At 50.0% G+C, this 16,156-nt stretch overlaps 1 protein-coding gene across 2 annotated transcripts in view; it reads left to right on the forward strand.

The window, feature by feature from the left end:
- Usp10 (ubiquitin specific peptidase 10) overlaps positions 1–16,156 on the forward strand; it is a 42,464-nt gene that overhangs the window by 18,553 nt on the left and 7,755 nt on the right. Inside the window, exons 3-9 of one of the 2 annotated variants that reach the window (XM_032887586.1) lie at positions 2,901–2,958; positions 5,957–6,991; positions 12,236–12,327; positions 12,848–12,957; positions 13,587–13,642; positions 13,830–13,933; positions 15,064–15,163. In XM_032887586.1, coding sequence (XP_032743477.1) covers positions 2,901–2,958; positions 5,957–6,991; positions 12,236–12,327; positions 12,848–12,957; positions 13,587–13,642; positions 13,830–13,933; positions 15,064–15,163 — 1,555 coding nt within the window. The remainder of the gene's footprint in view (positions 1–2,900; positions 2,959–5,956; positions 6,992–12,235; positions 12,328–12,847; positions 12,958–13,586; positions 13,643–13,829; positions 13,934–15,063; positions 15,164–16,156) is intronic. The other variant, XM_032887587.1, reaches the window with a different exon arrangement.

Here is a 16,156-nt window from a genome sequence, read left to right on the forward strand (position 1 = left end):
CACAACAGATTCACTCACTCACACACACTCTCACACTCTCACTCACACACTCTCTCTCTCTCTCTCTCTCTCTCTCTCTCTCATACACACACACCCTCTCACACACTCTCTCACTCTGTCTGTCTGTCTGTCTCTCTCTGTCTCTCTGTCTCTCTCTCTCATTCACTCACTCACTCACACACAGATGACCCCTCTCTGTTCCTGCCGCTTCCCCAGTGGTAGCACTGCTGGGTGGACAGCGTTCTGTCCACTGGGCGTGTTGAGTGCTGTGCACCCCATGTGTTCTCCGTGTTTATGCTCAGACATTCTTTGTTTTTGTTTTTATTATTATTTGTTAATTTCTTTAAAGATTATTTGTTTAATGTGTAAGAGAGCTGTGCCTGTTATGTATGTAACTTGCATGCCTGGTGTCTATAGAGGTTGCAAGAGACAGCAGACCCTGGAACTAGAGTTAGGGGTGCTTGTGAGCCAGTGTTGTGAGTGCTGGGAACTAGACTCGGGCCTCTGTAAGGGCAGTGAGTGCCGAGCCGCTCTCCAGCCCATCTTCTGACTTTCACTGCGTAGCACGGTCCGTCACACACACATGTTTGCGACAGTGTATTTGTGTGTGTTTATTTCTAGGGGCATCCTGGTTGGCTTAATGGGTTCCTGAGGGAGTCCGTTGTGGTGTCTCACTTCTATGGCCTTCTACCCCACAGATCCCTCTCCCACTTTGTTTATGAAGGTCACTGTGACTAGGAACTTAAGTAGATCAGGTTGGCCTTGAACTCACAGAGAGCCACCTGCCTCTGCCTCCCAAATGCTGGGATTAAAGTGCACCATTGCAACCAGCTGTAACATTTAATTTTAATTGTGTGTGTGTGTGTGTGTGTGTGTGTGTGTGTCTGAGTGTATGTGGACATAGAAGGCAACTTGCTGGCTTTCTTCTGTTGTGTGGGTGCCAGGGATGGTAGCCATCTGGCCAGTCTAAAGTAAATAAACCAGTGTGTGCTGGGCTGGTGGTACAGGTACACACTTTTGTCCCAAGCAGATGCAGGTGAATGTCTGTGTGCACGGGGGCGGGCGTGATGGGAGTCCACTTGTGGAGACCAAGCAGGACTACTTTGTGAAGTCAGTTGCAGGGACTACACTCGGGTTGCTAGACTTGTTCAGTAACCTTTTTATCTGCTCAGCCATCTCACCAGACCCCAAAGTAAAATGCCTTCAATATCCTCACTGAAAATGGTCGTAAGGCGGGAGAGATGGCTCTGAGAACTTCAGTCTTCAGGACCCACGTGGTGTCATGAGAGACCTGACCCTCAAACCCAAGTAGTGGTTAAATGAAAATGTAAAAGATGCTTAAATGAAATTGTCATATTGCCCCAGTGATGAGAACATTTAGCCTGACTTCCTATTCTGCTGTCTCAGGAACCCCTTCCTGAGGCCTTGACCAGGAAGGAGTGTTAGGAGCCCTTGGCCAGTTGTAGTTGTGTACGTGGCTGGTGCCATTAACATGTCTTGCTGGAGGCGGGCTGGCAGTTTTGAGAAGAGCTGCTTAGCCGCTTGCTTTACAAAGTCTGATGGTGGGGAGTCTTGGTGGCTTGTGTTGATCTGACCTTCCACTGAGGTCCCAGGGGATTATCCTCTCTGTCTCTGTCCTGAACCTGTCTGCCTTTTCTACTTCGCAGAGAGCCATCTCTGCACATTACAAGTGAAGACGTTTCTACTTTAACCACACTGATGTGAAACTTTGACAGTGGGGCAGTGTGGATTCCTGGGTGCTTTACCTTCCCAGTGGGCATGGGCACCATAGTTCGTCCACCTAGGCTGTCCCTTCTGCAATCAGAAGGTTTCTTTCCCAGTTATGGTGATGCTCGCTTGTGTGAATGGATTTGATTTATAACACCTTTTTAGGCATCCGGATTATATACATTTCTCAGTGGCCTCCCTAGTTCCATTTGTAGAGCAGACATTCTCTCTCTGTAAGGGTGTCTTGCCCTTCTTTTGTGACCTAGAGGCAGGACTTGGTTGATGTTGCTGCACCACACTGCTTCAGTGTGCTGTCAGCGATGGCGTGGGGAAGAGTTTCCCTGTGTGTCAAGGTGCTAAGTCCTGGGCTGCCAGGTCCTGAGTGGTTGGGCTCCTTCCAGCCACTGTGCCTGTGTCTTTTCCTGCTGTTTGCTGTTGCCATCTGGGGAGAGAGCCTAGCACTTTATCTTGGGAAGTAGACATGACTGCTGTATCTGTTGGGTAGGGATCATTGGAGACATGAGCCTAGGAGGCCACAGTCACAGTGGTTGTCATGGGCCACCAGCTAGAGCCACCTGAAGCTGGTGCACTTTGTCCTGGACTTCAGTGACTAGACAGATGCTGCAGCACAGCACGGTGGTGTTCGGGGCTTTGTTCTGTCAGCTGACTCAGTTCTCAGACAACCCCAAAACCTAAATAAATGTGGAATTAAGTGAAATTGTAGGAAGAAGTATTTGAGAGGCTCAAAACTTTCCAGGTTTTCACAAAGTGGCCAGACCCTATGTTTCCTTCCTTCCTTCCTTCCTTCCTTCCTTCCTTCCTTCCTTCCTTCCTTCCTTCCTCCCTCCTCCCTCCCTCCCTCCCTCCCTCCCTCCCTCCCCTCCCTCCCTCCCCCTAACAAGGAAGGTGACTTTAAACCATTAACTCATTTGCTTGGGACACTGTAGTAAGAAGACAGCCAAGGGCAGGAAGGGCAGCCTGGCAGATCACACACTAGGTATTTGCAGCAAATAATTGAAGCGTTCCTGCACTGCTTGATTCCGACCTTAGAGAACCCGTGTGTTTCTGGGAAAGGGATGCCGTAGACGTTGCTGCGATGGGCGTAAAGGGCGTGTCGTTGGTGCTGTTGGACCGGTTACTTGTTCAGCTTTGTCTTCTGGCTTCTCTCGCAGCTCCCTCCATACAGTGGGACTCAGGGTGGCACTCAGGCTGAAGAGGAACTTCTGGACGGTAAGCCGGGCCACATGTACTGGGAGGGCAGGGAGTCTGTCAGCATGGCCTCCATTGGCTCACCTTTTTTTTTTTTAATACTTATATAAGTACACTGTCACTGTCTTCAGACACACCAGAAGAGGGCATCAGATCCCATTACAGATGGTTGTGAGCCACCATGTGGTTGCTGGGAATTGAACTCAGGATCTGTGGAAGAGCAGTCAGTGCTCTTAACCACTGAGCCATCTCTCCAGCCCGGGTCACCTTTTTTTAACCTAACCTTTTATTAATTCATTTATTTGGGGAGGACTATGATGTGCGAGTGTATTAGTGTGTCCTTTGTATGGAGGTCAGAGGTGGGGATTGGACTGAGGTCGTTGGACAGCTGAGCTGTCTCCCTGATCTGTCCATGCCGAGTCCCATCTTCTCTGTAGCTTAGCAGCTTAGGTTGGTGATCTTAGCTCAGCCTCCCTGGAACCACAATATCAAGCTGCAGTCAGCATTTCACTGGAGCTTGAAGCCTCTGCTCACCTAACTACTGTTGTAGAGTTTCCATTTCGGGAAGAGACCATGACCAAGGCAGCTCTTATAAGGACAACATTTAATTGGGGCCGGCTTATAGAACAGGTTCTGGGGTTCAGTCCGTAATCATCTAATCATCATGGTGGAAGCAGGGCAGCGTGCAGGCAGGCACGGCGCTGGGAAGCTGAGAGTTCTGTAGTTGTTCTGAAGCAGGCCGGAGAAGACTGTCGTGCAAGCAGCTAGGAGGGCTCAAAAGCCCACGTCTACCGTGACACACACTTCCTCTACCAAGGCTGCACCTACTCCACAGGGCCATACCAACTACCCAGACACTCAGATTGACAGTGTGCGTGCTTGCTTTCTTTCTTTTTTTCTTTTCTTTTTTTTTTTTTAAGATTTATTTATTCCATGTATGTGAGTACACTGTCACTGTCTTTGGACAGACCAAAAGAGGGCATCGGATCTCATTACAGATGGTTGTGAGCCACCATGTGGTCGCTGGGAATTGAACTCAGGTCCTTTGGAAGAGCAATCGGTGCTCTTAACCACTGAGCCATCTCTCCAGCCCCAACAGTGTGCTTTCAAGTTTGTGCCATGCTCCAGAACTCTGGGCATGGTGAGTTGTGGTCAGGAGAGAGGTGCTCCAGTCTGTAGTTCAGCAGGCCCTGGTGTGGGTGTCGCTCTCTACATGGCTGTGCCAGGTCCAGGGCCTGTGGAGCTGTTGTAGCAGTTGGTGTTCATGTCCTGTCTGTTCCACTGCCTGGTCTCTGGCATGAGCCCTGTTTGACTGATGGCGGAGGGCAGTTGGTGTTTATCACGGTGCAGCAATGTTTGTTGCTGAGGTGGGTTTCACACTTCTCAGCTATGCAGTCATCGCAGGCCCAAATGATAGTTAGGATTGTTTCAGCTTCTTGGCTTTCAAGAAAAAAAGGTTTGTTTTGTTTTAAAGAACTAGGGATTAGATTCCATGCTGAGCTAGCATGTCAGACCTGTGATAGGGACTTAATTATAGCTCAGGCTGGTGTATGAACTGGAAAAGACTAAGGCAGCCACCATCTCCAAAAGTGAGAGGGAATGAATGCTAGCAGCGTGCAGTTAACTGTGATGGGAGATCTGAAGGGACGGGGCAGGCTTAGTACCGTTAACAAAGTGAACACAGTTGTCGAAGGGAACTGCTCTTTAATCTGCTGCTGTCCAACTCCACGTGTGGGTCCCTGGGCATGTGTGTGCCTTGTGCAGTGTCTATGCTCATCCTGTGGTGGTCAGTCATTCCCCTGTGGTGAGACATCCAGGCTCTTAGTGCCCGCTTGCACAGTTAGTTGGCACAACCACTTAAAGTCTCTTTTCCTCTAAAATCTGTGTAGTTTTTGTTTTCTCTCTGTAGAGCAGGAGTTCTCAACCTGTGGGTCGGGGCCCTGTATGGGTTGAATGAGAACCGCACAGGTCACACCAGCTATTTACACTGATTTAAAACAGTAACAAAATTGCAGTTATGAAGTTGCACCAAAATAATTTTACATTTGGGGATAAACCCAGTATGAGGAACTGTACTGAAGGTCGCAGCATCAGGAAGGTTGAACCACTGCTCTAGCGGCTTCCATAGTCTGCCTCCCTTGAGACGGCCCGGAAGTGATTGGCAGGGACCACATCCATTTCTGAATGTCTGTCACTGCCTGATGTCTATTTAGAATGCTGTGGCCCTTCATCATGTATGTGAATGACTAAGAACCTTCTTCTTGTCTGCCTCCCATCAGAGCCCACATTTCCTCTGCCCAGGCATAGAGGGGCATGAGGATTGCGAGGAGGGGCGAGGTCTTCTGTGTAGTCTAGGCTGGGACTTGGGCTTCTTATACCTCAGCTTTGGATGCTGGGATTATAGGTGTGGGCCAGCATCTATCTATTCATCCATCCATCCATCCATCCATCCATCCATCCATCCATCATCTATCCATCTATCTATCTATCTATCATTTATCATCTATCTCTGCCTCTCCCTCCCTCCCTCTCCCCCTCTGGCTGCCTGTCTCTTCTTACTTAAACAAACAAACAAATCAAGATGCAAGTGACTCCAGACAAGTGTGCTGTCTGCGCTGAGCTAGTGTCTGAGGAACATTTCTAAGCCACTGAATGCTTATGTGTTGATTTTGTGCAGCGATGCTGCCAGAGGCCACCATGGAGTGGAGGGTGACCTTGAATTCCTAATTCTACCTCCGCCACTCCAGGCCTGGAACAACATGCCCCAGTAATTTTTAATTTAATTTCTACCCTCTGTTTTTTAAACTCTTTCTTAGTTACCCAGATCTCCAAGGATAAGGATAGGCTTCTATTTTTATACACCCAATGCGGTCTTGTTTTATACATGTGGTTTTCAACAAATTAGGCTAAAGCCTGTCATAGCCCTGTTAGACAATAAAACCAAGTGCCACCTCCCAAAGGGACCATGGTTTGGATACTATGTAGCTTGGACAGGCACTGACTGATCATCTCTTCTCAGCAGGACAAGAACATCAGAGGATTGAGTTTGGTGTAGACGAAGTCATCGAACCCAGTGATGGTCTGCAGAGAGCCCCTAGCTACAGTATTTCAAGCACCTTGAACCCTCAGGCACCTGAATTTATCCTTGGTTGTCCAACTTCCAAGAAGACCCCTGATGACATAGAAAAAGACGAGACCTACAGCTCCATTGATCAGTACCCGGCCTCAGCCTTGGCTCTGGAAAGCAACTCTAACGCAGAGGCCGAGACCTTGGAGAATGACAGTGGCGCTGGTGGTCTTGGTCAGAGGGAGCGGAAGAAGAAGAAGAAGCGGCCCCCTGGGTACTACAGTTATCTGAAAGATGGTGGTGAAGAGGGTGCTTCCCCGGCCGCCCTTGTCAACGGCCATGCCACGTCAGTGGGCACGAACAGCGAGGGTGTGGAGGATCCTGAGTTCATGGTGGACATGCTTCCTTCAGTCATGCCCAGGACTTGTGACAGCCCTCAGAACCCCATGGACTTAATCAGTGACCCTGTCCCTGATAGTCCTTTCCCCAGGACACTAGGCGGTGATGCCAGGACTGCAGGACTGCCTGAGGGCTGCCGTGAAACTGACTTTGAGCAGCCCTGCCTCCCTACAGACAACCTGCTAAGGACAGCTGTGACGCAGCCCAACGCTGTCGCCGACACTACTGGGAACCTCGCAGTTGCTAATGGAAAAATACTTGAATCCTTGGGCGAGGGCACTGCTGCTGCCAATGGGGTAGAGCTGCACACTGATGAGAGTGCAGACTTGGACCCTGCGAAGCCAGAGAGCCAGTCACCTCCTGCCGAAAGTGCGCTCTCTGTCTCTGGCGCCATTCCCATTAGCCAACCTGCAAAGTCCTGGGCTAGCCTCTTTCATGATTCTAAGCCTTCTTCCTCCTCACCCGTGGCGTATGTGGAAACTAAGTGTTCCCCCCCTGTCCCGTCCCCCCTGGCCTCTGAGAAACAGATGGAAGTCAAAGAAGGGCTTGTTCCCGTGTCAGAGGACCCCGTAGCCATAAAGATCGCAGGTACAGTTAACTGACAGGCTGAGTGGGCAGGGGAGCAGTCTGTTGGTGCCCAGCGGGTAGTAGCTGACCTGTATGGAAACAAGCAGTGAAGGACTTGTGTGTGCTAACAACGTTGCCCAGTAGTCAACTAGCACGTTGTGGGAGGAAGATGGAGGAGAGGGGGCCATGCCTTTATGTAAGCAGGGAAAACCCATGTCTCTTACGACTTTGTTCGACAGACAGACTTCATGTCCATGTTAGTGCTATAATGTGGTCATGTGTGACAAACCTGCCCTGTGCTGTAGCCAGGCTGTCCCTCAGGTCTGATGAGCCTCCTCAGTTCTTCACACTCACTGTGTATCTACAGAAAAAGGCGCTCTAGAAATATGCCGGCCGCTCTCTATCTCCCTTAGTGATTGTGGGTTCAGTGATGGGTTTCATCATTCAATATTGTACATTATTTATTATATCGTATCATATATTATCGTAATTATGTCAGAATTATAGCACCAAAGTAAGGGTAGGAGTCAGGCAGGTGCTGGATGCGGGTGCAGAAGCGGGTCCTCGGGTCCCAGCTCCTGAGACGGCTGCAGCGAGCCCTTGGTGTGCTCAGCGCTCCCGCAGACGTAAGGCAGATCCTCGTGATGGTTGGGGTTGACAAATAGAGGCTTTTAATCACGTCAGAGACACAGGACCTGTGATTCTGCCTCTCGGGAGGCTGAGGCAGGGGTGGCAGTTTGAAGCCAAGCTGGCTTCAGTAGCAATGCTGTCTCAAAAAAGCCGAAAGAGAGTTGGTAACACTTTATTCTGTATGTGCGCTGATACTGTTCTGAGTATTTTAGTGTTCTGGGGTCCCTTCGAATGAGAAAGTTGATGAAATTTTTATTTTTATTATTTTGGGCTTCTCTGTATGTTTTGTTTGTCGTTGGTACAGCATCTTGTCAAAGCAACCCAGGCTGGTCTTGTACTTGTTTTAGCCCAAGCTACCTTCAGAGCGGCTTTCTTCCCTGCTCTACCTCCTGAGTGCTGGATCACCAGGTGCGCCACTGAACTCACTCTGTGGAGAACATTATTTATTATTTTAACTTTTTATGTATATGGGTCTTTTGCCTTCATGTATGTCTAGGCAACACTGTGCGCTTGTTCCAGCAGATACCAGAAGAAATCCCCTCACTCTAGAGTTGCAGTCTGTTGTAAACCCTGTGGGTGTTGGAAGTCTCACCGGCTCTGGGGTGGTAGCTGGCGGTGTCACCTGCTGAGGATTGTAGCTTTCGAGGAAACGATCTCCTTCTGCACACCACCCCAGCACTTTTTTCTTTCTTCTTTTTTTTTAATTTTAATTAAAAACTTATTTTATTTTATGTGTGTTTTGCCTGCATGTGCGCCATGTGGGTGCTGGGAATTGAACCCACATCTACAAGAGCAACAAGTGCACTTAGCCTCTGAGCCATCTCTCCAGCCCACTTTTTTTTTTTCAGTTTCACTTTGTCTCGTGCTTTTCACAATTGTAAAGTTTTCCTGCTAGCCTCCCCAGTGCTGGTTGCTCCATCCCCTGTCTGATTTCTTTAATAGATATGGGATATATTTCTTCTAGAATATATTTGTTGCAGGACTGGGAGATGGCTCAGTTTGCGAGAGCACTTGTTTTGCAAGCCAGAGGATCTGAGTTTGACTCTCCATCATACATGTCAACAAGCTGTGACCTGTAGCTCTGTCATTGGGATCAGAGACAAGGACATTCTGGGAGATGCTGGGAAGCAACCTAATCTGGAGGTGGCTTTCTCTGACGTCTGTGCCAGCCAGGGAATTCCTAACAGCAAAAGACGTATTGGCCTTTTGGGGGTGATGGACTCAAGACAGTGTTTCTTTGTGTGGCCTTGGCTGTCCTGGAACTCTCGATAGACCAGGCTGGCCTCAAATTCAGAGATCCTCCTGCCTCTGCCTCCGTCCCCCGTGTGCTGGGACTGAAGGCGTGCGCCACTGCTGCCCACCTATACTGGCCATAGTAGGGGTAACTGAGTCAGGAGAACAGTGGAAGGGAACATGAGAGTCGTGGAACTGGTATCTGCTGGCTGGAGAAGAACGCACATCACCCTCGGGGTAAATGAGCTTGCAGGATGCTCAAGACTGACTGCTGTGGGGGCTCCCACAGGCAGCCAGCAGGACTGGGGCCCCAGACAAGGAGAGTCCTCTTGAAGTACCAGCGTTAGGGTCTTGTTTTCAAAGAACTTAGAACACGAGGCCCTAAGGTGCTGAGCCATTTCTCCAGCTCCAAGAGAATAGGATAATCTTTAGGGAAGAAGAAAAAATCGAGGTATCTCTTCTATGCTGCCTGTCTTTTTAAAGACTTACCCTGCCCCTGAGCACTGTCTGCTGCACGCATTGTCCTGTAGTCCCGGTCTGCTTGCCTGCAGGTGTTGGACAGACCACTGGGTGGCGCTAAGAGACAGGCTTGCTATCTTGGGAGGAAAATGGGAACTGCTTTTTGACCTGCTGACTCTTCCAGGGAAGGACCATGTAGAAACCAGCTCTTAACATGCGGTTTCTCCGTTGGAAAGGAACGATTGTAGTTGGTTCAGATGGATTGCAGTCTCAGGTCTGCAGGGCTCTGCCGACTGTAGGAACCCCCAGGCTGCTGAGGTCGCTCTGGTCCACAGAAGCTTGTGCTAGGGCTTAGCACAACCAGCTTACCCAGGTCCCTTCTTGAAAAGGAATTAGCTCTGTCATATGTGGCGCCGGGTTCTTTTACACTGATGCAGCACACAGAGAACACGAGTCATATGGCGTGTTTTCTTTAGTGTATGTGTGGACGGGTTGTGTGCATGCTTGCTAAAGGCACCTATCTGGTGGGGTCAGAGGTCAGGTTTTAGGGAGCTGGACCTATTTTGTTTTTAAAGCAGTGTCTTTCGTTTCTGCTGCTTCACTGCACACTCTACCCTGGTCGGGTGCCCACGGGTTTGGGGAAATGCTCATCTCAGCTTGTGGTCTCCATAGGAATGCTGGGATTTGTTTGAAGCAGGGTCTCTCTCTGTAGCCCTGGCACTAACTTGCCGTGTAGTGATCATGAACTCCTGATACCCACTGGCCTCTGCCTCCCCAGCGCTGGGATTACAGGCGAGCATCATCACGAGCTTCTCCCGCTCTTTAAAAATGTGGATTTCCTGGTTCACTTTTTTTTTTTTTTTCGGAGCTGGGGACCAAACCCAGGGCCTTGTGCTTGCTAGGCAAGCGCTCTACCACTGAGCTAAATCTCCAACCTCCTGGTTCACTTTTCTAACGTGGGGATTTGAACTCAGGCCTCTGGGTTTGTGCCCCCCCTGCTTAAAGTTGAGGACTGCTCAGAACAGTGGGTATAAGAGGAGGGAAGGTTCAGGTGGATCTCTGTGCCTGTCCCCTGTTGGTTTTTCCCACTTCCTCCAGTGCCTGTGCCAAAGCAGGTGTGAATGTCATGGTATCCCATTCCTTCCACCTTCAGCCAACCCAAGAAGGCTTTGCCTCTCACACCAGCAGGAAGACAGAATCCCCCCACCCCCAACCCCCATATGGCCCTAAGTTCTGGGCCAGGCCTCCCACTGAGCAGTGTGCACTAGCTTCCACTCTCTTAACCCAGACCCCTGGCTTCATATCGATAACATTAGCGTGTACTTTGCACTCTGTACACAGGGCACCATGACCGTGGGAGTATTAGGAATGTGGTATGCTGAAGCCTATGTGTAAGCCAGGATTCACAGTGTTCATGCAATCCTGTCTGTTCCTCCTGGCAGACAAGACACCTTCCCCTCACTGCCTGTCTTCTGACGTGTGTACTTTGTCCCATCTGTAGCTGCTCTCTCGGTATGTCTGCAGACCTCGACTGCGTGAAGCACACTCCCCAGACCCTCTTCAACTGAACCTGCAGTGTGTGGTGGGCGCTGTCAGCTGGGACAGTGAGCCCTTTGTTACGTGTCTGTGAGCTGGCCTAGAGCAGGGCTAGTTGTAGCCTTCTGTACACACAGGGCACATTAGCTGTTCATCCAGAGATCAGCCATGGCTGGAAGACCAAGCTTCTAATCATGTAATAGCTTACAATTGATTGCCGCTGAAGCCTGTGGCATTGTTCTGAGGGTGTGCGTGCATGCGTGCGTGCGTGCGTGCGTGTGTTTGGAGGTCACTGGGATCATGGCTGTACTGTGGATCTGTGTAGCCCAAGAACAAGTGGGAGGGGGGAAGCGAGCGCCTCCTTACAGAAAAGATATTTAAGAACATTTCTTCCTTGGATTTATTTGTTCCCTCTGTGCTTGCAAGCATGTTTGTGTGTATGAACGAATCGTGCTTGTGAGGTCAGATTGTGAAAGTTGGTCCTGTTTCCACCACTAGGGGCTGTAAGTCAGATCATCAGGTCTGGCAGCAAGTGCCTGGAACCTCAGTAGTCTGTGACGAGAAGTTGCATTAGAGCCCACTGCGCAGTGGAGAGGAAAGAGCCAGGGATCCACAGCTGCATCTGGCCCAGGGCTGGGACTAAGTTTTCTCATCTGTAAGATGGGCGCCTTTTTGGCAAAGTTACTATGGAGTTGAATGATAACAGGCAGCTCCAGGATTGGTGGAGGATGATCTATATGCCTTTTACTTAGAGGATAGCAAGCTTGACACTACTCTCACTGGATGCGTTCTGGAGCCTAAAATGGTTTATTTTCTCAAAGGACGAGCCTTATAAAATCACTCACTGTGCTTCCACAGCTCATGGTTTTCTTAAAACTGGAAAGAGTGGTTTCAGGGGTGAGTGTTAGGAGAGAGACCCCGCTTCTGAATGGAATGTGGAGTTAGTGTGCAGAACAAAAGAATCGCCAATCTCACCTTTGATGGGCTCTCACCTCCAATGGGAACCGTGACCAGCAGGAGCCACTGTCACTTACTATATGGCCATCAAGTGCCTACTGTGATCTGCTGGGTCTCCTGTGAGCCCGGGAGGCACACTCCTGCTCCATGGTTCTTTGAAACTGGTACCCAGGAGATTTGCTGCTGGTGGGGCATGCTGTCAGTCTTGGTGGGGAAGCCAGTGTCTTCCACATCTGCTCTCTGCTAGCAGTTGTGTCAGTCAGTGTTTCTGGCCTAGAGTTTCCTAGTAAGCTGAGAAGATAAGTAAACATTCAGAGGAAAATGTATCTAGAAAAGACAATCCGTTTAGTCACAAAGCTGGTGCTGAGCTCTCCTGAAGAAGTCTCGTGGATTCTGGTGCTGCTGGCCGCAGTGTTGCTAATGTCTTCGTTTGCTTCTTCACTCTTACAGAGTTATTGGAGACTGTAACCCTAGTACATAAGCCAGTGTCATTGCAACCCCGTGGGCTGATCAATAAAGGAAACTGGTGCTACATTAATGCCGTATCCTTCCTGGCTGCCTACCCCGCCCGGTCACCACACAAGCTCTCCTCTCCGGGTGTATTTGACCTACTGCAGCGTCCATAGGGCTGCTGGCCTGGACTCTGAACCCGGAGACTGGGCCATGACTTGGTCTGCCTACCTCATAGTCAGTGGTACTCTGGAGCCCCTCCGCCCCCTGTCCGAGGATTGATCTGTTGACTTGTGAGGGACAGAATTGGGCATGTTCTGTTCTCATCGGAGTGGTCATAGACAGTAGGACAGAATGACCACGGAGAACTGGGGGCTCTGCTCTAACTCATGGGAGCATTTTGCTCAGCTAAGTTCATGAACGTCATGCTGGCCGACAGGAACCTTACATGGCCATTAGTTTATTAGTGGGCAGCTGTCTTATTTGGTTTATCCTCTTTGTGTTTACATATCCAAGTAGTCGGGTGTCCTTGGCTTATCTCGTTTATGTGCCTTTAGAAAAGTTTGCTGTGTCTGTTTCATTTCCTTTACACTTCCTTACTGCGACATTTAGACCCTGCAGGCATTGGTGGCTTGCCCTCCGATGTATCACCTGATGAAGTTCATTCCTCTGTACTCCAAAGTGCAAAGGCCGTGCACGTCCACGCCCATGATAGATAGCTTGTAAGTAAGGTGCTCACACGTGTCGGTGGTTGGGGGCTTTGCCTGTGGTGATGGGAACTGGAGCAGCTTGGCCAAGTACGTGCTCCCGGGCTGAGCCCAGCTCTCAGTTCCTGATTTGCTACAAATGACTGCTCGAATATCTGCCCGCCCTGCTTTTAAGTGGATGTGTATGAGTGTTGTGCCTGCATATATGTAAGTGCCCCGCACATGTGCAGTGCCCATGGCGGTCAGAAGACTTCGGATCCCCTGGACCTGGAGTTACAGCTAGTTGTGAGCTGCCGCTGGGTGTTGAGAACTGAACCCTAGTCCCTCGCAAGAGCAGTGAGTGCTCTGAACCACCAAGCCACTCCTCCAGCCTCTGGAATTCTCCTTTAAAGGAAGATGCTGTTGGGATTGTCTATGGAAGTTAAACTGGGCTGTAACTGGAGAGTGTGCTTCTCTATCCTTCAGATTCAGTAGGAAACCTGGTACCATTTAGCAACTTAAAATGCCATTGGAAATGGTCCCATAATATGTGTGGACTTTAATATAAGAGCCCCTGGGTGCTGTTACATTGGCTGGTTAATGTGCTGCCGTGCCCAGGCCCACCTCTAACGTGTGCTCTTGCTTCACTCTTTTTCTCCACTTAGTGTTCGGCTCATGAACGAGTTTACTAATATGCCAGTACCTCCCAAACCCCGCCAAGGTGAGTGGGCGTGCACAGCTGGGACACCTTGTCAGTGGGAGTGTGGGTGGAGGGAACCCTGGTCTTCATTGGAAAGAGAGTGTCTATTTAAATCTAGGTGTTTTCCCCGTGTGCTGGGAGTTTGGGTGGCTTTGTCTTCTCCCTTATGCTGTCTTTTTAGTTACCAAATATTCTGTTTTTCTTGCAGCTCTCGGGGATAAAATCGTGAGAGATATCCGCCCAGGAGCTGCCTTTGAACCCACATACATTTATAGACTCCTGACAGTCATCAAGTCGAGCCTGTCTGAAAAGGTCTGGGGTGCTCTGTGGTAGCGATAGAAACTGCTCCCAGATCTGGGAGAGGGCACATGCTGGGAGTTCTGGAGCATAGGGGGCTAAGGCAAGAGGATCTTGAAGTCAAGCCCAGCCTGGGCTACAGAGCACGTTGCAGATGAGCCTGAGGCTGTTTACTGTTGTTTGCGTGTGCCCCGTGCTGTGACTTGTTGGTGTGAGGACTAGGTGGAGTCACTGGGTGCTTAGTGTGCTCCGGTTGCCTACATTTAATGGCATCGAGTACCAAGGATTGAGTTCACCAGCTCTGCCAGCCTGTGACTCCACCACTAGTGGGCAGAGCCTGGCTTCTCAGTCTGTTGCTCAGTGCTGTGCTGCTCTTGGGCAGGGGGGAGATTCCCGGTCCTGGAATCAGCCTTCACCTTAGTCACGCTCAGGCCACAGAGACGATTTCGTCAGCTTGGCTATTGCCTCTTGAGTTTTTCCTAAAATACAAGTTCTTAAGGGCAGGTCAGCAGGCGAGCCAGGAGGCCTTACAATGCCCCAGAATGCTTTGCGGGTGGAGAGAGTGTCTAGGTCAGCTGAGTACTTGGAGCCCTGTACTCAGGGCTTGGGTCCTCTCCCGTGGTTCCTGCCCAGAGTGTGAATGCTGTGAGGGATGACAGTGTGAGTGCGGGTGGTGACTCAGGCTGTGTTGGGAAGTGGCCTTCAATGTCTTACTTATGGTGTATGTTTAAAGCATTTAAAAAAATCATCTATCTATCTATCTATCTATCTATCTATCTATCCATCCATCCATCCATCCATCCATCCATCCATCCATCCATCCATCCATCCATCTATCCTGAGGCAGTGTCTCACTTTGCAGCCCTGACTGGGCTAGAACTAACTATGTAGCCCAGGCTGACCTGGAACTCACAGAGATTCCTCTGCCTCTGCTTCCCAAATGCTGAGAACAACTGTGCCTGGCTTTTTTTTTTTTTTTTTTTAAAACTAAAGTAATGTCTATGCTTAGGAATTCAGCTACAAAAATAAAGGACAGAACATTTTTGCATGCGCTGGTCTGGAACGTTCGTCAGAGGTGTAGGTTCTGGGGCTTCTACAGGCCTCACTCCAGCCATTGGAATTAATGTGACCATGTCTGTCCTCAGGGCCGACAGGAGGACGCCGAGGAGTACCTAGGCTTCATCCTCAATGGACTCCACGAGGAGATGCTGAGCCTGAAGAAGCTCCTCTCACCCACGCACGAAAGTAGGTTCTTCTGTGTGAGACTTTGCCTGAGAGTGGCTTAAAGGTCGCGTGTCCATGCACGCACACACACACACACACACACACACACACACACACACACACACACACACACACACACACGCATACACCAACAGCGCTTAGGCTACGTAGATAAGCAGCTACTTCCCGTTACCCAGCACAGTAGTGAGAACGAGGCTCGGATTCCTGAGCTGTATCCCCTTGTGCAGCTTTGCTCCAGTTTTTACTCGAGAGAGAGGTTGAGGCCGTGGAAGGGTTTGCTCTGGCTTGGGTTCCGGAGGGGTAGCACCCCTCGCAGTGGATGGCATTGTGGCAAGCTAAATGACCACATTTCACCCACACACGGGGAGCAGAGGGGGGACAGAGAATAGAGCCAGGCCCTAAGTCCTCAGAACCAAGCCCCCCGTAATGTACTTCCCCAGCCTCTACTGCTAAAGGCTCCACATCCTTCCTTCTCAGACAGTGCCACCAGCTGAGGACTAAGTGTTGAGCTCCAGAGCCCTTGGTCATTTCACATTCAAATGCCAACTGCGACGCAGGAAAACACAACACGGGGCTGAGGCCCTGTGGGCACAGGCTCACTCCGGGGTGCCCGCTTGTCTTAGGGATGGGAAGTTGGAGGAAGCAGTTGAGATTTTGTCCTGTGCTGAGAGCATCCTCTGAGGATGAAGCGTCTCGCCCCATGTCACTTTTACTACAGAGTATCTTCAAATTTCTCCAGTTGTCCAAAGAATGTGAACGCCTCTGGTTTTTGAGACAAGGTCTTTCTCTGACGCTCTGGCTGGCCCAGAACTCTCTGTGCCCTGCCGCACTTGGCACTTCCAGAGCTTGGTGTCTGAGCATGGCTACCACAGTGCTCACTGCAGCCCAGTGTCCAGAGTGGCTGGCTGCTTTAACTGCTTACCGTGACTTTAAGTATAGAGCACAACTAAGATCTTTTTATGTGTGTGGTTTTTCTAGACAGGGTTTCTCTCT

Source organism: Rattus rattus, chromosome 17, assembly GCF_011064425.1.
Source record: "Rattus rattus isolate New Zealand chromosome 17, Rrattus_CSIRO_v1, whole genome shotgun sequence".
NCBI lineage: Eukaryota > Metazoa > Chordata > Mammalia > Rodentia > Muridae > Rattus > Rattus rattus.